Source organism: Eumetopias jubatus, unplaced genomic scaffold, assembly GCF_037043125.1.
Source record: "Eumetopias jubatus isolate StellerSeaLion01/CBP00866 unplaced genomic scaffold, mEumJub1_p1.0 scaffold_9, whole genome shotgun sequence".
Classification (NCBI taxonomy): Eukaryota; Metazoa; Chordata; class Mammalia; order Carnivora; family Otariidae; genus Eumetopias; species Eumetopias jubatus.
The window spans coordinates 59,128,915-59,154,095 of NW_028274815.1; the positions used below are offsets into that span (position 1 = coordinate 59,128,915).

At 35.0% G+C, this 25,181-nt stretch overlaps 1 protein-coding gene across 12 annotated transcripts in view; it reads right to left on the reverse strand.

The window, feature by feature from the left end:
• EHBP1 (EH domain binding protein 1) overlaps positions 1-25,181 on the reverse strand; it is a 709,442-nt gene that overhangs the window by 155,406 nt on the left and 528,855 nt on the right. For all 12 annotated transcript variants that reach the window (XM_088026509.1, XM_088026513.1, XM_088026508.1 and 9 more), the window contains one exon: positions 17,235-17,424. In XM_088026509.1, the coding sequence (XP_087882635.1) occupies positions 17,235-17,424 (190 nt within the window). The remainder of the gene's footprint in view (positions 1-17,234; positions 17,425-25,181) is intronic.

Sequence of the window (25,181 nt, forward strand, 5' to 3'; positions counted from 1 at the left end):
ATAGTATCATTAAGCTTTTTAATAGTATCATTAAGCTTTGCCTTCTTTTTGAGGTGTTAGCTAAGAATCAGGGTAAGACTACTTCTTTTTGTTTTTTTTAAGATTTTATTTTTAAGTAATCTCTACTCCCAAGGAGGGACTTGAACTTACAACCCTGAGATCAAGAGTCTCATGCTCTACTGACTGAGCCAACCAGGCACCCTGTTAAGACTACTTTTGATATTTCCTTCAGAGTAAATAAAAGCTTGAGGTCAGAGTACCTGGTTTCAAGAGACTGCTACTAATATCCTAATGTCTACACAATAAAGTCCACATTTCTATCAATCATGCCTCAAAATATTCACAACCTGATCCCATTTTTTTTACTTATTTATTTGAGAGAGAGAAAGAGAGCACGGGAGCTGGAGAGAGAAGGAAAGAAAGAGAGAATCTGAAGCAGACTGCGTGCTGGGCACAGAACCGGATGCAGGGCTCAATCTCATGACCACGACATCATGACCTGAGCCGAAACCAAGAGTTGGCCGTCTAACCGACGGAGCCCCCCCGATCCCATTTTTATGCCTAGGTACTCTACTCACCTATTCTACTTACAATCACACCAGTAGTGCTCATGGTCTCTTGAACTAAGCACTTTCATATTTCGATGTTTTTGCCCATCTGTTTCTTTTGAAACGCCCTTCTCCTTTCTTTGCTCATTTAGTGAACTCCAACTGTCCTTTAACCATTCAGATCAGTTGTGATCTCTGTTGTCCAACTCACCACCACTACACTACACACACACTACACACACACACGCAAATTTTTCCACCTCCTAACCTCTAAAGAGGAGTATTTGGAGAAGAGCTAGTGAGGTATACATAATACTCTCATTAATGGTCCTACAGTACTCTAGCCTATCTCTATTAAAGCCCTAAGTATACTGTATCATACTTTTTGTTTATGTGCCTGCCATATTTGGTAAGTTGTAGAAGACAAAGATTTTAGCTTAGTCATATTTTTCCTCCTAGTTCACAGTAGAGCATCTTGCATAGAGTGAGGGCTACATAATGAATGTATGAAATAGCACATGAGGACAGGCATGTCCCCAGATGTCTTTAGAGATATCCTATTTAGTGGACACTACCCCCATCACAAACTTTGAAAGCCATTCCCATAGAACACTTCTTTCTTAGAAAAATATAATTATCCATTTTTTTGTTTCATCCAGTTTTGAATTGGTTTATTTCTCACTTAAGGAAAATCAATTATCATTACCATTAACAAATATTTACTGGAAATACACTACTTATTGTCTTGGCAAATTTTAAAGTAAGTATCTCATTTTAGTAGGAGAAATAATTTATTTTTACTTCATATTCAGGCCATGTTAAGAGTGGCAATGAGTATTGCTGAACTGCTTCCTATAGCATTCCACATGACTAGTATCTCTAACCGTGTCAAAAGAGGTTAACTCCTAAGAAGTTTTCAGATTCTATTTTATAGCACTTTAGCATCTAATACCCTTTAAAAAAATACAAATGTACACACATGATAGTATTTCTTACAATGAAAATACTCAGGTTACTAATGTTTTATATAATAAAGAGAATTTTATCATAGTACTCAAAGCAAATTTTATTTTAAACTATATACTATATATACTCAATTTTTAAAAAAAGCATTTGGCAAGCCATATGCTATTCAATTAGCTTTTCCTTCTTTTTGAGGTGTCAGAAAGCTATGAATTAGGCTAAGACTACTTTTGATGCCTCCTTCAGAGTAAATAAAAGTTTGACTTCAGAGTCATATAATGATGGTACTTCTACTGAAAAATATCTTTTAGAAATTTCCATGAATGTCTTTTTATTTTCCAATTTTTCAATTTTAATTCCAGTATAGTTAACATACAGTGTTATATTAGTTTCAGGTGTCCAATATAGTGATTCACACTTCCATAAGACACCCAATGCTCATCATGAGAAGCGTACTCCTTAATCCCCATCTCCTATTTCACCCATTCCCCCACACACCTCCCCTCTGGTAACCATCAGTTTGTTCTCTATGGTTAAAAATCTGTTTCTTGGTTTGTCTCTCTCTCTCTCTCTCTCCCTCTCTCTTTTTGCTCATTTGTTTTGTTTTTAAATTCCCCATATGAGTGAAATCATATGGTATTTGTCTTTCTCTGACTGATTTATTTCACTTAGCATTATACTCTCTAGCTCAATCCATGTCATTGCAAATTGCAAGATTTCATTCTTTTCTGTTTTTGTTTTTTATTTTTTAGGGAGGGAAGGAGGAACAAAAGGAGAGGGAGAGAGAGAATCTTAAGCAGGTTCTATGCCCAGTGCAGAGCCCAAGGCAGGGCTCAATCTCACACCCTGAGATCGTGAACTGAGTCAAAATCAGGAGTCGGACGCTTACCTGACTGAGCCACCCAGGTGCCCCAAGATTGCATTCTTTTTTATGGCTGAATAATATTCCTGTGTGTGTGTGTGCGCTCCCTCTTCTTTATCCATTGATCTATCAATGGACACTTGGACTGCTTCCGTAATTGAGCTATTGTAAATAATGTTGCTATAAACATAGGGGTGCATGTATCCCTTTGAATTAGTGTTTTTGTATTTGGGGGGTAAATACCCAGTAGTGGGATTAGTGGATCATAGGGTAGTTCTATTTTTAACTTTTTGAGAAACCTTTCTACTGTTTTCCACAATAGTTGCACCAGTTTGCATTCCCACCAACCATGCAAAAGGATTCCTTTTTCTCCATATCCTCACCAACACTTGTTTCTTGTGTTTTTGATTATAGCCATCCATGAATGTCTTTTTATTGCCTATGTTTATCAAAGTTATGATGGCTACCCATGAAAATTATAAAGTACACATGTGTCTGAGTTAGTATTTTCTTTTTTTAAAGATTTATTTATTTGAGAGAGAGCGAGAAAAAGAGAGAGAGCACAAGTGGCAGAAGGAGAGGGAGAGAGAACCCCAAGCAGACTCTAGGCTGAGTGTGGAGGCTGACGTGTGGCTGGATCCCACAACCCCAAGACCACAATCCAGCCAAAACCAAGAGTCAGATGCCCAACTGACTTCACCACCCAGGCACCTGTGTCTGAGTTAGTATTTTCAAAATGAAGAACATACCTGTAATATCTTTGGTTATATACAATCTAAAGCCTCATCATTCAAATATTATTAATATAGAATTGGTTATATTTTGGGCATGGTATGTTCATTTGTATTAAGTAAATTATAATTTTTCTTTCTAAAAATGTTAAAGGTGCTCTATAGGAAACATACTTTTTTTCTGGGGAAAAAAGCAAATAAGTAAAATAATTTCTATATTAAAAATATTTTCAGTCAATTCTAAATTTGTAGGGATATTATAAGCTGATACAAGAATAACTTATTTGTATAACTGCTATAAAAGGTACAATTTTGTTAAGTAAAATAAAGATATTAACAAGTTCTAAAGAAATATATATAAGGGGAACAATATGTAATAGAACAAACTTTTTTACATTGTGTGTTAATCTGAAGTACATATTACTAACACATTTAACTCATGAAAGTCAGGCCAAATGAAGACCTCTACTTAATAATTCAAGTTATTCTGAGTACGTGAAAGAATAAACTGTTTTTCTATTAAAAAATGAACTCTGATGGGCAGAAGACATGAACAGACACTTCTCAAAAGAAGACATACAAATGGCTAACCGACACATGAAAAAATGTTCATCATCATTAGCCATCAGGGAAATTCAAATCAAAACCACATTGAGATACCATCTTACACCAGTTAGAATGGCAAAAATTGACAAGGCAAGAAACAACAAATGTTGGAGAGGTTGTGGAGAAAGGGGAACCCTCTTACACTGTTGGTGGGAAGACAAGTTGGTACAGCCACTTTGGAAAACAGTGTGGAGGTTCCTCAAAAAATTAAAAATAGAGCTACCCTATGACCCAGCAATTGCACTACTGGGTATTTACCCCAAAGACACAGATGTAGTGAAAAGAAGGGCCATATGCACCCCAATGTTCATGGCAGCAATGTCTGCAAGAGCCAAACTGTGGAAAGAGCTGAGATGCCCTTCAATAGATGAATGGATAAAGATGTGGTCCATATATACAATGGAATATTACTCAGCCATCAGAAAGGATGAATACCCAACTTTTACATCAACATGGATGGGACTGGAAGAGATTATGCTAAGTGAAATAAGTCAAGCAGAGAAAGTCAATTATCGTATGGTTTCACTTACTTGTGGAACATAAGGAATAATAGCATGGAGGACATTAGGAGAAGGAAGGGAAAAATGAAGGGGGAGATCAGAGGGGGAGACAAACCATGAGAGACTATGGACTCCAGGAAACAAACTGAGGGTTTTAGAAGGGAGGGGGGTTGGGGGATGGGTTAGCCCAGTGATGGGTATTAAAGAGGGCATGTATTGCATGGAGCACTAGGTGTTATATGCAAACAATGAATCATGGAACACTACATCAAAAACTACTGATATACTGTATGATGACTAATATAACGTAATACAATAAAATAAAAAAATGAACTCTGTTACTTATACTAATCACTCAATTAGATGAACCTTTTCTGTTTTGCTTACTTACAGAGTTTTACTATAAGAAGTGTGGATGGTCTTTGTAAAAAAAAAAAAAAAAGAAAGAAAGAAAGAAAGAAAGAAAGAAAAAAGCCCAGCTATGTTAAAACCTGTCTTCCAAACACAGCTAAGATACAGCTCAAAGTTAACTTAACAGTTTCCACTCCAATGGCATCTTGTGGTGGTGGTGCAGAAATACTTTTAGGATTTTTATTCAAATTATTACAGCAAATTATTATAACTTAGAACTAGAAATTACGATATAGTGCAGAAAAACAATTATCTTTTGAACTTCCCAAGGTATTCTGGGTATGAGAATGCTCTCAAACTGAGGAATTTAGTACTAAAACATAAATACATTTTACTACAAAGTAACACCACAAATTTATTTATCAAAGTATCAAGAACTTTTAAGTTTACATTCCCAAAGAATAATTAATTTATTCACAATGTATTTTCAATCATTGGCTTTGTTTCTCATTAAGATCATTATTTAAAAGGTTTATCTAATTTTAAAAGTTGTCTTTCTGCAGCACTATGCTGAACAATATTATAAGTTTTCTTTTTTTTTAAAGGTGAAAAAAATTCCTGGGTTATAAACTAAAGACCTAATGAAATGATCTAAGTACATGCAGGTTTGCAAAGAAAATGCTCACACACCCTTATGAAAATGGCACTAATGGAGCCAATATATAGTGCATATATTAATCCTTAGATTACAACTCAATCCAGGTATTAAAGAGTTTACTTGTCCCACAGTAGTTTGGCCTTCTGTACATAAGCCAGTTAAAGAATACCTATTACCATTAAAAGTATGCTTAAATGCCATGGAAACAGACAATAAAAGAAATATTAAGCCATTTTACAATATCTAGTTGCTCCATTAACTCAACTGTACTGACTGTTTCTGAGACTCTTCTCCAAGTTCAAACATGTCAAACTTGTTCTTCAGGCCCTTCAAGTTGGGACTTATATTCAATAACAGTGCCAAGCGAGAAGTTTAAATAAACATAAAACTTTCATAGAAATGATTATAGGAGTTCAAATTGACTGTAAATATCCTCCTCATCAACATGTCAAGTAGTAAAACCAAAATATTTCATTGGATTTATAGTTTATTTTCTATGTATAATTTCTTCTTTGACCTATATGTTACGTGAAAATGTATACAGTAATTTTCAAATATATGGGTTTGTTCTAGTTGTTTTGTTATTGATTTCTAGAGTAACTGCACTATGGGCATAAAACATCATTCCGACCCTCTCAAATTTGTTGAAAACTTACTTTAGAGCCTAAGATACAGTCACTGTAAAGAAATGAATTCTTTAGTTGTATAGTGTAGTATTTTATGAGGTCAAAATTGTTAACTGAGTCTAAATCTTACTGTTTTTTGAGTCTACCTATTCCATCAATTATAGAAAGGTGCTAAAATTGCTCACTATCATATGGATTATCTGCTTCTTTTTGTAGTTCTTTCAAAGTTACCTTTGTATATTTTGAGAATATGTTAGTAGGTGGATGCAAATTCAAAAGTTTATCCTTCTGGTGAACTGAATCTTGTATCATGATGCGATGATCAGTTTTTATATCTAGTAACGCATTCAGCCTTAAAACCTATTATATTCAATATTAATATGGCAACACTGGTTTTCTTTTGGTTAATGTCATGGTAAATCCTTTTTTCAGTCTTTTAATTTCAATCTTTCATCTATTTTTAGATGTGTATACTTGGATATTTTTAAAATCCAGATTGATAATCTTTATTTTTAACTGGAACATTCAGTCCATTTAGATTTAATTACCAGAGTTTCAATCTATCATATTATTTTAAATTTTTTATTTGTTCCAACCACTTTGTGTTTATTTTTCTCTCCTTTTACTGAATTATTATTTTTAAAAATCATTCCTCCATTCACTCTAGTTTGGAAGTTAAACACTATGTTTCTATCCTTTTAGTAGTTACCCTAAAAATTATAACATGCTTCCTAAACTAATCAAGGTCTAAAGAGCAATCAATCAATATCTTTATCCTTCTTCTCAATAATATAAGGAACTCAGAACACATCAGTGTACTCATTCTAACTCCTAGCTTATATATTATTGTTCTCATATATTTTAATTCTTTTATTTCAGCCCATCATGAGATATTATTGTTTTTTTAACACACTGATAACACCCATTCTTTTTTTTTTTTTGGATTTTTTTATTATTATTTGACAGAGAGAGAGAGAGAGAACACAAGCAGGGGGAGTGGAAGGCAGAGGGAGAGGGAGAGGGAGAAGCAGGCTTCCTGCAGAGCAGGGAACCCGATGTGGGGCTCAATCCCAGGACCCTGGGATCATGACCTGAGCCACCAATTTGTGCTTAAATTTATCTACCTATTTGCCATTGTGTGATCTTTGTTTCTTGAATTCCTCATCTTCTAATGAGTAATTTCCTTCTGCCTAAGTTACATGTTTTAGAATTTCTGTTGGGAGCAAACCTGGTTGTCTGGAAACATCTTTATTTTTGTCCTCATTTTTTTTTTTTTTAAGATTTTATTTATTTATTAGGGAGAGAGAGAGAAAGCCCAAGCAGGGGGAGTGGCAGGCAGAGGGAGAAGCAGGCTCCTCGCTGAGCGAGGAGCCCAATGTGGGACTCAATCCCAGGACCCTGGGATCATGACCTGAGCCGAAGGCAGACGCTTAACCAACTGAGCCACCCAGGCGTCCCTATTTTTGTCCCCATTCTTGAAATATTTTCCACTGGACATACAATTCTAGGCTGGCAGTTATTTTCTTTCATCATGTGAGAGATATCATTGAACTATCTCTGGCTTCCATTATTATTGTTGAGAAATCAGCAGTGTTCCTTTGAAGGTATACTGCTTCTTCCCACCCTGAGCTTATTTAAAGATCTCTTCTATTTCTCTCCCTATTTACCTGTATCTGCCTATCAATCAGTCATTTTCTGAAGTTTCACTACAAGGTCTCCGGGTATGGATTTCTTTTATCCCAAATGGGATTTTTGCTAGGCTTCTTGAATCAGCAGACTGTATCTTTCATCAGTTTTAAAAAGTCCTCAGCCATTATATCTCTTCAAATATAGTCTCTGCTCTACTCTTTCTTTTCCTTCTCAAAGTTAAATTAGAATTATACTACATCTTTCTCAATCCTCTAGGGTTTTTGTTTTGTTTTGTTTTTATTTTTTATAATGGAAAATTTTAAAGGTAGAACAAATATTATAATGAACCCTCATGTAACGACTACTTAGCTTCAAAAGTTATCAATATTTTTTCCAATTTTGTTTTGTTATTCCCTCCAATACTATCCCCCTACACACACATTTTTCTTCTAGAGTATTTTAAAGCAAATCCCAGAATTCTATCATTTCAACAGTAAATAATCCAGTATGTATCTCTAAAAGATAAGTAAATTCAAGATCTATAATTTCTCCTCTTCTACACTTTGACCAAGCTATTCATTTGTTAAATGAATTGGGTCATCTGTCTTGGAAGATTTCCCACATTATCTGTTTTGGTTGATTGCATCTTCACGGTGTCATTTCACATATTCCTCTACATACCTACCTCCACCCCATATTTCTTGATAGTTATTACAACCACTGGCTTGATTAGATCTCAGTTTAATTCTCTGGCAAGAATAGTTTAAAGGTGGTTCTGTATATTTGCTATTGCAATATCAAGAGGCACAAAATGACTGTCATACTCTTAAGGATATTAAGATTGATCACTACAGTTGAGTATTGTCAGCCTGATCCATTCATCCATTATAAAACCTTTCCTCAAGGGTTTTAGCAGCCATGCTGATTGTTGCTAGAACCATTATTTCCTTAGGGATTATGAAATTGTGAATTTTCTAATCATATCATTCCTTCTGCATTCCATTGCTAGAATTCTTCTATAGAGGCAGAACTTTCCCTCATCAACTATTATCTTGAAATACAGTTCATAAAGGAAAGTCAGAATAAATACTTGACTTTTTCATTATTTATCAATGTATACAATAATGAGTTGGTGACCTAACAATCTCCATCAACTATTTGGATATTATCTTTACAAATTCATAAATTTTTATATATCTGATATGTTTCCATCTGTCTGCAGATATTTATTCTTTTTTAATTACGTAAACATGCTCCATTGTTTCCAGCAATTAATGTTACACAAGCGTCTGATGGTAAAATATTTCCTTTGTAGGTAACCTGCCTTTTTTTGTTTTGTTTTCTTTATTTTTTTAATTAACATATAATGTATTATTTGTTTCAGGGGTACAAGTCTGTGATTCATCAGTCTTATACAATTCACAGCACTCACCATAGCACATACCCTCCCCAATGTCCATCACCCTGCCTTTGAAATTCAAAAGTACTATCAGATATGTCTAGTTTGGTCTCATTCCATTCATCTTGCCCAGTACTTGTGAGTTCTTTTAATCTAAAGACTCAAGTCTTTTTGACTAACTCACATAAATTCTCTTTGATATATTATTTTCCTCATCTGTTCTCATCTCTACATCTCCTATAATAAATGTAGTGAATTTCCTAATTCTAGCCTTTGTTTTTACTTTCTCTCCCATAATTTTAATTTCTTCACTTTTCACCTTGAATTCTAGAAAGAATTTTTTAAGTTTGTCCTCTTATTCATTAATTTGATTTTCTGCAATATACTATCAGCTATATATAATCTAAAATTTTTTAAATTCCGTCTTTTCACGTCCAAGAGCTCTTTGCCATTCTCAAATTATTACCATCACCATCTTGGGGTAAAAATTTCAAACCTACAGAAAAGTTGCAAATATAGTACAATAAAAACCCATATATTCTTTATCTAGATTCACCCATGATTAAGGTTTTGCCTCAGATCATTATTTTTGGTGACTACTTGCTTATTTCATTTATTAATGGAATGTCCAGTTGAATCACACTAAAAATATTAATTAGAAGTTTTTTTAAGAAAAAACTTCTGGTTTTGTGGTAAGTTTGTTTTACAGAAGATCATTTGTTCTGATGATTAAGATTGGTCCCCCTTTTTCAACATTTTTTTGCACAAAATTTAAGGAGGCACTCATTTTCAGGTTCACACATGACACTGAGAGCGAGTATCTCCTTAAAAATGAGGCACCTACTGTCAAAATTTAAGGAGACACTAACTCTTGAGTTTAAACAAGTGGCAAGTTTGCACTTACACCTCAAGAGTTAATGACTTCTTAATTTTATACCCTAGTTGCCTCTCTTGCTTCACATGAGTCCTTGCCCTGCTGCACACTCTGTTGTGGTTCTTTTCATTTTTTGTTTTTGTCTGTTTCTTACTATTATAGCCTAAAGCTATCCAGTACTTGCAGTTGAGAAGGACTCTGTCATAGTTTGTATGAATCTGTTCAAACACTACAGGTATGTTCCTCTTTTTCATGCAGTAAAGGGTAATTGGTGCTTCCTTCACATTTTTCAATAATGTACCCTAAAGTGATCCTGCTGATACACATCACTAACACTCACTTTACCATTTGTTCTAACTGCTTAGACTTTACAAAGCATTCTTTATCATCAAAGTACACACATAATTTATTTACCTTATTCAGATTCTTTTCCTATATGGGAACACTTTTGTCTCCATAAGGAAAAAATGGCAATTCAATCGTCAGCTGGAGAACTGTGACAGGCACTTTAATTCAGTTACTCCAGAATATACTGATATAAAAGAATAACCTCTCAAAGTCAATTTTAATTATTATACAAAATTTATTTAAAAAGTCAGGCATTCTAATTATGGTTTGTTCATTCATTTTTATTTTTATTTTTTTTAAGATTTATTTATTTATTTGAAGGGGGGTGGGAGAGAGAAATTATCTTCAAGCAGGCTCCCTGTTGAGTGTGGGGAGCCTGAGATGGAGCTCGATCCCAGGACCCTCAGGATCATGACCAGAGCCAAAATCAAGAGCCGGCCACTTAACCAACTGAACCACTCAGGCGCCCCTGTTCATTTGTTTTTAAACAGAATTTAGCATTTTTATCTTTCCCATTAAATACAGTCAGAAAAATCAAGAGGCAAATTCTTAGAGATGTTCTCAATGCTATGGCTGCTCATTTTTCCAGTTTGCAAAGGCCTTTAAGTGGGTTACAGCTACTGCACATTTGTCTGTCAAATTTCCCTCATCTGTGCACCAGGGTTGGGACTAGAGTGAGGCAAGGCAGCACCTTAGAGCACAAGATTCAAGGAGGCATTCACTCTCAGGGTAGTACAGATGTAAAATCCTTTCCCCAATAGGAGACAAGTACTAACTTAAATTTTGTGTCCTACAACCCTCTCTTGCTTCCCTCTGGTCCAGACCCTGCAGTACCTATGTGCAAATATATTTTTGAATTGATATTACAGGTGCCAAAAAAAGGGGAATGTTTCTCAGTATCCTCACCAGTAATTTTATGCTCTGAAAATTACCGTATCTTTTCAGACATCATTATATAAATGTAGTGAGCTGATTTTTAAGGAAATACTATTTAACTTTTGCTAGCTTAAGTTTCTTGTTTGTGGGTTTTGTTTTTGCATTCTATTATAGTACTATTCCTAGATTTCTTCATGCTCAGTTGCAAAATATTCTGATTTTCCTGTGAAGCCCATGATTGGTTGGCAAATGTCATTTAAAAATAACTGTTTCAAGCAGTTATTATTCAGATAGTCTCATAGAACAGATACCAAGATTTGGGCTCATTTGCATCTCCACTATAAAACTCACATTTTAATAGCCTTCTATAGCACAGCCTGTTGGCTGTTCCCTAATATTCATTCTACTCTTCCTTCTTAGTTCTAGAACTCTTGATTTTTAGCTGGGTAATACAACTGTCCAGAATAAAGATTTATTTTCTAATGTCCCTTGCTAGAGGTAGGTGTGACTGTTTTTTGTCCTTTTCTTGTTCACTGGAAGGGGGCATATTGGCAATGGTTCAAAGATGGCTATCTTGGAAGTCCATGCCCAGGATGGTGGATCAACAAAACAGGAGACTGGGTCCCTGATGCCTTTTGAGGTGACTGTACTGGCAATAGACCTTCAACATTTTCAAAGATAGAAATAAATTTTTGTTTTATTTAAACTGGCATTTGAGGGGCACCTGGCTGGCTCATCAGTGGAGCATAAGACTCTTGATCTCAGGGTTTTGAGTTCAAGCCCCATGTTGGGTGTCGAGATTGCTTAAAAATAAAATCATAAAACAAAAAAAACCTGTCATTCGAGGCTTTCTATTGCCCACAGATAATTCTAATCCCAACTGAATTCCATTAACCAGAGACTCATTTGATTAATAAGATCTTAAAAAAATAACAATTCTGGGAGGTTCCACAGACATAGTAAGAAAAAGTAGTTGATTCAGTGTAATATTTTCTTTTTGGGGGGGAATAGGAGGGATGGGGTGGCTGGGTGATAGACATTGGGGAGGGTATGTGCTATGGTGAGTGCTGTGAATTGTACAAGACTGTTGAATCACAGATCTGTACCTCTGAAACAGTGTAATTTTTTCTTAATCTTTAGCTAATATCAGCCACACTGAAAGAAGGGTAGCTTTGCAGGGGGAGATAGGGAATTCCAGAACATAAACTATTTTACAGGGAGAAAACAGGCTGGACTAAACTATCATTAAAAAGGTAAAGGCAGACTGAAGACATTCCAGAGAGAGAAACAGTTAAAACAGTCACTGATACCTGAGGCCCAGCTGTATTCTTTGCCAAGCGTTCTGTAAAATCTCGTGGGGTCTTTGTAACAAGTTATCCTTTTGTTTAAGTGAAAAAAAAAATCAACCAAATGGTTTGTTTCTGTTAGTTATAACCAAGACTACTAATAGAACAGGTGATACAGGGCGCCTGGGTGGCTCAGATGATTAAGCGTCTGCCTTTGGCTCAGGTCATGATCCCAGGGTCCTGGGATCGAGTCCCGCATCGGGCTCCCTGCTCCTTGGGAGCCTGCTTCTCCCTCTGCTTCTCTCTCTCTCTCTCTCTCTCCCTCTGTTTCTCATGAATAAATAAATAAAATCTAAAAAAAAAAAAAAAGAACAGGTGATACATACAAGAGTGTGCCACTTAGTATTATTGAGGAACAACTTTGGTTAAGTAAGGTATTCAGGTAAGTAAATATTTTGTAGATATCTTACCCACCCTCTGCACACCATTGTCATTGAATGTAGTTTGGCATTTTATTTTACAAAATAACGGGGTATTTATCATTGCATTCATTTAAATTATGATCCTTGTGCTTTTTACTATTTTTCTTGGAAAGTTTGAGACATTTTCAATGTACATATGAGGATATTAACAGTTCAATTGTGGGCTCATTGTTTTTTAGCATGAATGGCCATAGGCATCATTCTGTAGTTTTGCACAGAAGAAAGGGAGGTAAGGAACTTTCTAGGAGGTCTTTATGTGCAAAAGCTGAAAAGGGTGTTTGCCTTGTAGTTTGAATTTGCTCCTGGGACCAATCAAAGGAACTGCTGTATGTAATTTTGACTTTGGTTTACCCTGGGCTTCCCACAGTTACGGCAATCCATACTCAAATTAAAAAATATACAAGTGTAAACCTTAGGACTTTGTCAGAACTTTCTAGAAAGAGGTAACAATAAGTGGAGGCCTGAGTTATTTAGCTGGGCCTTGAGATATGGCTGGGGTTTTCACTTTTAGAGATGGAAGAAGTGGATAGTAGTATCACTGTCAACCACTGGAGTATCACCAGTCAGGATCTTTGAGGGAGCCTTTCTCCACTTGACCAGGCTCATTTCATCATCAAATGTGCAGTGGGGCTCTTCTCTATGCTATCACAAAAATGTAAGTTTAATTTATTTTAATTCTTTCTTGTCATTGATAGTTGGCTATTCATATATTCTGATTTTTACGGAATTGGGTATATAATGTTTAATAATATACTTCAGCAGATATATCTAGCAACAATGTTGTTTATGTTCCTAAACTTGCTCTCATAATTTTAATTGCATTTTATACTATGTTGCATGAATTATATCTAGGAACTCAGAGTTATATATTTATTAACTTATAGTCACAGTTAGTAAATGATGGTCAGCCACCACTGACCCTAACTTATTATTTTATTGGATGGTTGTATATATTTAATGTCAGGTTACTTCCCTACACACTTGCCTTTTTTCCTAAGTTGTCTTTAAAAGTATTACGGTTTTGGGGCACCTGGGTGGCTCAGTCGGTTAAGCATCTGCCTTCAGTTCAGGTCATGATCACAGGGTCCTGAGATGGAGCCCTGTGTAGAGCTCCCTGCTAGGGGGTCTGCTTCTCCCTCTCTCTCTGTCCCTCCCTCTGCTTGTGCTCTCTAATAAATAAATAAAATCTTAAAAAAAATAGAAGTATTATGGTTTTATCAGAAATCAATGGTCTGAAGTGTGGAGTTTACATAGATTTAAAACACTGAAGAATCCTTAGCTGCCTTCAGGATAGTTTGAATTTTATTTGCAATATAAGTACATGCTTATTATCACTTTGTTTAAATTCTGATCTTAGTTCTTTTTCATAAATTTTCTGATAAATAAGTAGTTTCAGGTGACAAGTGGGGAAATTAATCATCTGGCTGAGCACGTGTCACACTGAATGCTCTTCAGCTTCTACAGTTATCACTGAGTACAACCTGGCATTTTGTTACACCAAACAATTGTGGTGTGATAGCCTTTTATTATTCGACTAAAATGTGAACCAAAATCTTTATTTGAATTATTATCTCCTTTCAATTTACAAATAAGGAAAGTAATTGGCCAGAAGAGTACCTTAAAACCATTAAAACTCTTTAATAATTTTAATGGACATGTTTTGATGTAAAACACACTTTCCTGCTTCCCTAAACAGAATATGGTATACAATACACAGTAAGCCTTTTTCATATTGACTCAAAGTTACCAAAATGGTCAAGTATTTTACTCAGCTTTAATAGTGCAAAGTCTTCAGGAACTACCAGGAAGTACATACATATATAAATATACATACATACATACATACACGTATATATCTATTCTTATGATGAATACGCCCCATACTACTGTGCTTTCTCAGCTGCCATTTATCATTTTTATTATTGTCAGTATGCTATTGATTCTAATCTTCCTTATCCCATACATAACTGTGTCATTCGTGGTTTCCAGTTTTTTTTGGTTTGGCAATGGTCCATTTTTTAAAATGAAATCTTACATGAGTTCCAACATACAAACTGAATGAATATGGATTTCTGCTGCAGAAGTGGAATAGGAGCCAGTGTCCTGCTGCTAAGCCTCTATACCTGGTCTTCAGAGCAGAACACCAAGGTACCTGATGAAACCCGAGGCTACCATCAAATAGTTTAATACCACCTGTCAAACCTAAGAGTGACTTCCTCTATTCTGAAGGATAAACTTTTTTAGAAAAATGTTATCTTGTACCTTGTGCAGAAGGCAACAACAACAGAAACATCCATGATCTCATTACTCAGTAACTTCCAATTAGTGTAACAAACACAAATGGAAGTAAAACACATGTAAAGATCAAACGTTCAAATACAGAAAGGTAAAAAAGGAAAAGAAATGCCTTCCTCAGTCTTGTGCATACCCTGTATTGTACCAAAACCCTTCTCCTCAAAGGTAACCATTATTAAGTTACCTATAATTCCTTCCATAATGTATATGAGTGTGGATGTCTATGTGTGTAAGAATATATGTGTGAATAAACCTTTTTAAAATAAAACTTTATACATACAGAAGCTATTAGACATTACACATTTTATTTTTTTGCCTAATAATATATCAGCAATCTTTTTTAAAATTAATTTTTCACAGTTGTATTTCACATAATTGAGTTAACTCCCAGATCAGCAGAATGTGTTACTTTGGATATGACTGATTGTGTTTCTACTGTCTGTGTCTGAGCGTATTAAGAAGAGAAGCATGGTGCCTTTCCCATAAACATCATTTATTCCATGATATATCTGCAGTGGAACACTATCCTCAAAATAATGTAGAAAATAGCTATGTTATATGTCACTATAACAGAACTTAATCAGCAGGTAGGTATAACAATGTTTCTATAGAATAATGTATTTAGGGTTCCAACTTGGAAATGGAAATACCTCTTTAGAGGTAGAATGGCACAGTGGGAAAAGTATGGGTTTTAGACTCAAAGGACCTGAATTTTAATGCAGGCATGTCACTACTAGTTTTATCATTTTGAGCAAGTTACTTAAAGAAGGTTCAGTTTCTCATATATAAAAAGAAGATAATCGTATGTATTTCTCAGGTTGTTCTATGGATCAAATGCATACAATAGGCACTGTTAAATTCCTTTTCATTCCCCTACAAAGAGATTAGGATTTCTTGATTAGCTTCAAACTCCTGATGGACTCACTATAGGAGAGGTTGGGGCAGGGAGTAAACAATGGAGTAGAGATTTGGGAGACAAGGGTTTAGCTATTCTTGTGCCCTAATTACTGTCTTTTTTTTTTTTCTCTCATGGGTACAGGAATTGGCCACCTCCTTTGCTTTAATTTCTACCATTTGCTGCTTTCATTTAGAGTTGCAACCCCACTCCCACCTTTCCCTAGTCAATTAGAAGATAGAATTTAGTCCTGGTTTCTCCCCCTAGAGTTACAGGGTTAAAAAATACCTGATATAAAAACAAACACCTGAAGACTGACTTCTAGAATAGCAGAATGAAAACCTTAGGGAACTCACTCTCTCTAAAACAATGAAAATACAGGCAAACAAACAATTTTAGGGCTCTGGCATTTAACAAAAACCAAAGAATGAACTGAAAAATCTAAGAGAAATTACTGAACTTCAGTGCCCTTGAGAAAAACAGCAGCCCAGGCACCTGAGGTGGAGTATGGCCCAGGTATCACACAATTAATGAAAATACCAGTTCCAATCCTGGTTCTCCTGGCTAAGGGACCTCTGATCTTTACTTTATCCCACTGAGTTTCATGAAGTTCACCTTATTTTTCCCTTAACTACCTGTGAGAATTAAATAATGTAATATGAACAAAACACCCATGAGTTGATGGGCAAAAGTTACTTGCCTAAAAAAACTTGCAAAATCCAACATTTCTACCTTAAACACACAAGATATCATCCTATTTGCAACCAAATCATGTAAAAGCTTTAGACTTGTTCCAACAATGTGTCTTACTTTTCCATGTAATTATTATGCATTAAAACTTCTAAAAATAGTGACAATAGGCCAAAATTTTAACTTGACATAAATCAAAATGACAATATTGAAATTGTTCAATAAAGCATTTTTCTGCACTGGGCCTTAATCTTCCAGTATGTTTCTCAAAGGATGATTTCTACTCCTTCCTCAATATCAGTGCAAGCTGTCCCTCATACCTTGTTACTTTAGAGTATCTTTTCTCTAAAGCACCATCCCTACAATTATAATGCCTTTCTTCCTCTATTTCAAAACAGCATTTAAAAAAATCTTAACTCAAACTATCCAATCATACTGTTCTGTAAATTTACAGGCTCCCAAACATACACAGTGTTGCAGTATAAAGGATTTACTTGGATTTTACTTTTAAATCATCAAAAATAGCAAACAATGACTTTTCTTAATTTGAATTAAATTGCATGGGGGAAAAAAGATAAAATATAATACATGTTTTTACTAAGAATAAACTCCTACCTTAGGAGAAGTGGAGAGATCTCTTCCTGCAGAAATAATGGTGTTTTCATTTACTCCTCCTGTCTTTGGTGAGATGGCTGGTGGGGCTGGAGCTTTTCTTTTCACTCTCCTTTCAGTTTCCAGTTCTTGAATTGGAGTTACCAAATTATTTGGAGGAAGAGTTGGTTTAGGTTCATAAAAAGGATTAGATCTAAATGAAAGAAGAATTATTGTTAAATGTTACTCTAAAAATAGTTTATTCCTAGCTAAAATAAGAAAAAAGTAAAAATTTATAAAACTAAAAAATACTGAAAATGATAAGGAGAAACCCAAACTAGTGATACCTACAATTTGGAAACAATCACTATTAATCTATTGTTTTGTTAATCACTGACAATAAAATTTTTCCCTTTTAAAAAGTATTTTTAAACTTTTTTCATGCAAGGTCACACTTAGCTCTATTGTATATAGATCCTTAGAAAAATGTTTATAGTAATAATAAGTCCTATATACTCCCCACACCCAAGGAAAAGGAAATAAGATGTGGAAATATTTGCTTTTTTATGCACCCCACATCAAACACTTTTTTTTCCTGCACTTCATTCCTTCTCATTAGGATGAAATGCATTTAGAAGTTCATTCAGCAAGGTTCTGTTAATAGTAAATACTCCCAGGTATTGAAAATGTCTTTATGTCACACTTAAATGATAATTTTGCTAGGTAGAGAATTCTAGTTGTCAGTTAATTCATCTCAGCACTCTGATGATATTAGCCCACTGTCAGCCTACTATTGCTCTTTTATAAGTCATCTTTTATCTTTAGTTTCTGTTAGGATCTTCTTTTTTCTTCTGGTTTTGAGCAATTTTACTATGACATGTCTAGGTGTGGATTTCTCTTAATTTATCCTGTTTCAGGCTCCTTCTATCTCCTGAGTCTGAAGATGTATGTTTCATTAGTTCTGAAAAATTATCAACCATTATCTTTGATAGCCTCTTCTCTATTTTCTCTATTCTCTTCTTTAGAAAATCTTATCAGATGTATGTTGAGTTATCTCTCTCCTTCATATTTTTACAAATTTTCATTCCTCCTGTGTTATAGTGTGGATAATTCCCTTACATCTATGATCCAGTTAACTTTTTCTCTCTTCATCTGTGTCTAATTTACTGTTTAATTCTCCATGAGTTTTTAATTCTGATAAGCATTTTTCTTCATGCAGCTATGTGTAAAATACCTCAGGTACAGAGATTTGAGTCATCATCTAAACATATTTATTTCGGAGCCTCAATCTGATAAATCTATTCAAGTTCTTGCATGTACAATCCTAATGTTTCTTTTGTCTCCTGATTTTCTCTTGGTATACTCTTTTCTTGTATGATTTGTAATTCTAGATTTCAAGTTCAGGGCTTAATCTGAGTTAAGGATTTAACTTAAGGATTTCCTCAATGAGGAAATCCTGCATAGTCTGAGCTGGGAGTGCCTCTCTTCACTGTTTATGTTTGTATTTGCCAAGTGCTTCAGAAGCCATTTTATGTGCTATTTTCTTGGCTTGGAGGATCTCAGGCTACCCTACCAATATAATGTCAAATCCATAGAAGATTTGGGTGGGCCTATGTGCTTATAACTTCTCTGGGAAGACTTTTTTTTTTTTCCCTCTACCTACAGTCTAGGCCCAGGCACAAAATCTGCCTTGTTAAGTCCTTTTATGAATAGATGAGTTTTTTTTTTCTCACTAGCTATCCATAAACACAAGTATTTGGTGTATGTGATGATTATTCTTCCTATAAACTGTTATCCTGGTTTTTATTTATTAGTTTGTTGCATTTTTTCCCCAACACCAGTTGGTTCTCTAGAATCCTATGTGTACAGAATAATTTCTGAGTCCCCAAGGCTAAGTACCAGCTGACCCAAATATAGTGATTATTCCAAGGGAATTCCACCTAGTCATATAAGGCCTATACTGTTGATAACCCTCTGTTTCAATTACGAATGCTCTTTTAACTACAACAGTATCAGACTCACTTAGAACCAATACCAATTATGTACTCCTTTGCCTAAGAATTTATACATGGACAGTCAAATCATATGAGACTGAGTACCAAGGAGATATGGATCAGAGATGGGAAATATATCATACTTGTGATGTCATTCTTATGCTGTACTCATGGTAACAATTAGTGTCACGGGATTCCTTCCATTGAGCTAGGGTACAGCCACAGAATCTCTTTCAACTCTGTTCAAGTAGTAGCTTTTAACTGAATGGAGTTGGCATTTACAAAGAAACCTATTTCCTGTTCTTCCTCTACTTATGTCTGTGCATTCAAGAGAATAAGAACAGGAAACAGATATACACTTGAAAATTTGCTTTTCAGATAAAATATTCTTGCCTAGTAAGTGATCAAGATATGCGTGAAGTATTTACATCCCATGTTTACAACCTGGAGATGAACTTAGGGATATCAAAGTAAGGAACAATGTTGAAATAACTAGGCGTTCAGAAAAAGCTGAACATTCTCTCTGAAAAGAGATATGAAAGGTATCACATCTAGCCTAGAATGGCGGTTGCCAATAACATTATTAACTAAGATTAATAAAGCGTTTATGCTGTGCTAGTCACTATTTTAAGTAATTCACATGTTTTAACCCATTTAATCCTTACAACAAGCTTGTTTCTTGGCCTAATTTTATTGATAGCCTCATACAGCTGTTTTTCAAACTCTAAAAGTAGTTTGAAGAGAGGTAAATGTAAAGAAATAAGATGAAAACATTTTTCTTAAAACTCCAAAACTTAAAAAAGAGAAAAATCTTTTTCCCCCAAACTTAACTACTTGCCAACTAATGTTCCATGTTTCAGAACTGAACAGACCCATTTCAATCTAACTGAATTAATTCAGTTATATGAATTATTTAGGTGATAGTCTAAAAAATTGTTCTTGGTTAGGTCTCTCTAGAATAAACTTCCATACAGTTTGTAAGATGGTAGCTGCCACAATAATCATTATTTTTAATTTGTTATGTAAATATGGCTAGTTTTAAGAAAACCTAAGAAGTGTTAGAGGATATTTATATTACGAAAGGATTTGTGCTTCAAAGAAAACAATGACAGAATCTCTTAAAACAGGTATGATTCAGTACATTTTAACTTAATTTACAATACTCAGTTGCATGCAATTTTTATAAAACATATCTAGTATGTATACAAAAGTAACTAAATATTGTCCTTTTACTTCCTATCTCTGACTGCTTCAAATCACTTGGGTCTCCCTCTAACCACTTGAATATTAGTATTCTTGTCAAAAGAAGGTAAATGCAAGTAGAAAAGAAGCTCATAATCAGCTGGTTTCCAAAGCTGGATCATAAGACTCATATTCCTAGAAACATAATCAACACAGATATTTTCTTGAAATAATTAGAGCTATGTTTCTCAATCTGTTTTACCCTATGACATGTAGTAAAAATGAAATTTGTATGTCATGCTATCGTAAAAACATAGGAAGCTGCTGGAAAATCAGGGTACCAGAGACTCCAGCTGCCCTGGACCACGCCTCACCGCCAGAAGGACTAAAGGAATGAGTGTGTCTCACACACTTATAATCTATTGGTGAGAAAACAGTGTGGTAGGCACCACCACTTGCTAGGTACTAAATCAGAATAAGATAAACTTCTACTTCTAAGGGCTTTGAATGATCCTCCCTATGGATCAGACATTTCTAACTAAAACTGAATTTCCTACTCTTTAAGAATAAACAGGATGATTCTATTTATGTGATACTCAAATGTATATGGGCAAAAGGTAGATTAATAGTTTTCAGGAGATAGGGGAAGGGAGGAATTGAAACTAACCACTAATAGGTAAAGGATTTCTTTTTGGGGTGACAAAAATGCTCTGGAATTAGACTGTGGTGATGGCTGCACAACACAGTGAATTAGCTAAGAACCACTGAAGTGTACACTTTAAATATGGAATTTTATGTCATGTGAAGTATATCTCAATAAAAAAAGTGCTATTAAAAAAGTGAACAGTAGGGGTGCCTGGGTGGCTCAGTTGTTAAGCTGCCTTCAGCTCAGGTCATGATCCCAGGGTCCTGGGTTCGAGCCCTGAATCGGGCTCCGCGCTCCGCGGGAAGCCTGCCTCTCCCTCTCCCACTCCCCCTGCTTGTGTTCCCTCTCTCGCTGTGTCTCTCTTTGTCAAATAAATAAATAAAATCTTAAAAAAAAAAAAGGTGAATAGTATATACTGTGCTACAAAAAGTGAATATATACATAATATATATGGTTATGAACATGCTCCCTTCTCTATAAAAATGTTATATAATTACTGATCAATGCATTTTTAAAAATACTTAATATTTTTAGTAAAAAAAATTATTTAAGGAACTAGCATAATTTCCACATTCTGTTGATCATCTATGATTTGAATAACCTATTTCAGGGCTTCCTACATCACTTTCAATAAGCAAAGATTATTTTTATCCTTGTATTATATACTTGAGTAATTAGTTATATCATTAACTCACTGTGAACTAAAAATTCATCATTTACATTAAGTGGGAAATTGGACAGAATAATTTCAAATGACATTATTTACTGCTTAGAAAATAATTCACCCAAGAAAAAGAATTACAGAAAGAAAAACTGTAAGTTGATTAGAAATAGAATTAACCTACTGAAAATACAATAAAATATGAAGCAAGGGTATAGTGAAATCTGAAGTCTGTTCCTCTCACTTTGAAAATTTATGTTTCTTTGGACAAACCACATTTCTTAAATGAAGTGTGTAGCTTCTCTGAGTAAAATTCAAAGACAACTTTCCTTCGGAAATTGACATACAACCATACCAGAAATGATTTTATGCTGGATCTCAAAAGTCATTTCATAAATGTTTTGAAAAAATATTATTGCTTTCTCAGTTTTCATTTTTGCTACATAAACTAGAATGGCTGAACTACCAAACACAAGACAACTGAGAAAATCCCTGTGGTTGCTAAGTGTACAGGACACGTGCTACTAGCACTGAAGGGTGTTTACTTTCTCCTGGTGCTGATGGATATGCTGAGGTTCTGAAGGTTGCTTTACACATCAAAGGACTCAGGATTATTTATTCGTGATAGTTTTATGTCAGAGGATGCAGGAAGAGTTTTGTAATGAAGATGAGTAATACAGGCTTTTCACTCGATGAAAGGTCATAAGTTTATTACTGAAGTAAGAACAAATTTTGGAAGATTTCTGCTAATGTAGTAGGACCTACAAACTTTTGGAGAAAAAAGGATGAGAAATAGAGTTCTTCCTGGACTCTCACATTAGCTGATGAGCAATCTTTAGAATCTGTATGTATATTCCTATTAAAAAAAAAAAAGCTTAAGTGTTTATAGGTTCCGTCTGGTAATCTCAGATGATTGAGCAATTTAGAATGTTCTTTATTCATGGGAAACTTGTAAAGACTGTGACTTTCATGTGGAAAAAAAGAATGGTCAAAAGGAAACACCCAGTGATTCTGATTTTAGTTTTTATTAAGGCATTTTAAAAGTTTAAGCAAACATTAGATGTCTCTTTAATTTGTTAAAAGGAGAGAGCAGGGTGTGAGTGTGAGTTGTGTAATACTCATGCATCTTGGAATGACTGAACGTTGGTACTTAAAGTTTATATTTACATTCAAATACTCTAGGTGTGTGGCTATTACTCAGCACCTACACCACCCATGAGAAATTTTATTTTGATCACACATTGGCTATTTCAAAGAAAACAAATATAATAACTTCAGTAAGAGTTCTGCCAACTTTTTCAATCCCTGTATAGTTATTAATTGGTACTGAAATCTAAACCTGGACTTGGAATCAGATGATTACTATGATGTATTTCTATGTACTTACAGAAAGTTAGAACTTTTTTAGGTTTTATCAAAACCTAACTAGGCCCATGAAGAGTCACAGGCCATATGGTGTAAAATGGGAAAAGGTTGAGAAATGTAGTTCCAGAGCAATAAAAAACAAGTCACCTACCTCATTCTTTCAAATCAAATATTTGAATTTGGTTATTGTAGTTCCCTTAAATAATTGTTCTTCTAAGTCAAACAGTCCCCATGCCCTCAATCACTGCTCATTTGATGTGGTTTCTGGGCATTTTGATGACTTTGTTGCTCTACTCTTTTAATGCTCTGAATCATTGATGCCCCTTGTAAAGTGCAGCACCCAGAAGTTAAAATAGTGCTCACAGGGCGCCTGGGTGGCTCAGTTGGTTAAGCAACTGCCTTCGGCTCAGGTCATGATCCTGGAGTCCCAGGATCGAGTCCCGCGTCGGGCTCCTTGCTCAGCGGGGAGTCTGCTTCTCTCTCTGACCCTCTTCCCTCTCATGCTATCTCTCATTCTCTCTCTCTCTCAAATAAATAAATAAAATCTTTAAAAAAAAAAATAAAATAGTGCTCACAACAGGAGCTAACCAATGCACAGGAAAGAAATGACATTTCTTCCTTAACACCAAGCAACTACTCCCAATTTAATACATTGAAGGAGCCTTTTTATTATTCCCCTCTCAATCTATAATATCCCCATTATTTTGAAAGATTCCACTATTAAACTGTATTTTTAAAGGAATAACTATTTTCCCAAGATCTAAATAATCTTAATAACACTAAAATTCACATATTTCTGAGAAAAACAAAGACCCATACAGCCTCACTACAAGTAAACATATAATTACTATTCTTTTAATTCCATCACCTGTGCCATTTCTGCATCCATATCTTATGACTGAGTTTCCTCCTCCTGATGGGTCAGATTTTCCTGCTTCTTTATATGCCTGATAGATTTTTGACTAGCTGTCAGACATTGTGAATTTTGTTTTGGGTGCTGGATTTTTTGGTATTCCCTTTGGTATCTCTGGTATATTTGTATGGCGTGCAGATAAGTTACTTGGAAATATTTTGATTTTTTTGAGCCTTGCTTTTAAGCTTTGTTAGGCAAGCCCAGAACAGCCTTTAGTCTAGGGCTAACCTCACCACTTTATTGAGACACCATTATGAGGACTTGACTTGATGTCCCAAGTGTAAGGAACAGCTTGGAAACATAAACTATTCTTGGTCCTGGGTGAACTCCAGGGACATTTCTGTGAGATTCTTTGTCCTTGGTAATTTCTTCATATGCATGCTCTCATCAATACTCAGCTAAAGACTCAAGGGGGAACCTTCTACAGATCTCTGAAACTCAGTTTCTGAGTAGCTCTCTCCTCTCTGATACTCTGTCCACAATTCTATTCTCTTCAGTACCCCCAAAGTCCAAACTGTCTCCTAAACCCATGGAGATTACTAGGACTTTTGGGTTCTTTCTCCCTGAACTAGAGTTGGAAATTCTCTCCCATAAATAAGGCTTGGAGAAGGAAGGGCTCACCTTCTTTGTTTCTCAGAAATCACAGTCCTGTGCTATTTGCATACAATATCTGAAAACCATTGTTTCATATATTTCATTCAGTTGTTTAGTTTTTAGTTTTTTAAGACAAGAAGCTATTATCAGTCTATTACTCCATCATGGCTAGAAGTGGAAGTTTTGTTGTTGCTGTTTAACACACTCAGGGCCACGGTCTGCAGCCACACAGGCTGTGAACTGTTTAACTCCAGAATACAATTTGCACACACTCTTCTCCTATCCTCACCCTAGATTTGAGTAAAATGGCAGCCCTAATCATACTGACTTTTTATAATGAGCTTATAATCAATAACAATCATAGCTGGGTAAGAATAATAACTCAAATGAAGATAATTTCTAATTTCTAATTGTTATGGTCTTGTTGTTTGGCATTTGAACAATGTGTTCTCATCAAAACAATATCATAAATGATGACCTGGTTCCCACAAGAGAACCTAACCTATTGAAGTGTAATACTTACAGTAATTGATTAAAAACATCTAAGTGCCATTTATAATGTGGTTCCTATGAGAATACACAATTGGAATTCTAACTAGAGATTTCAAACATATTT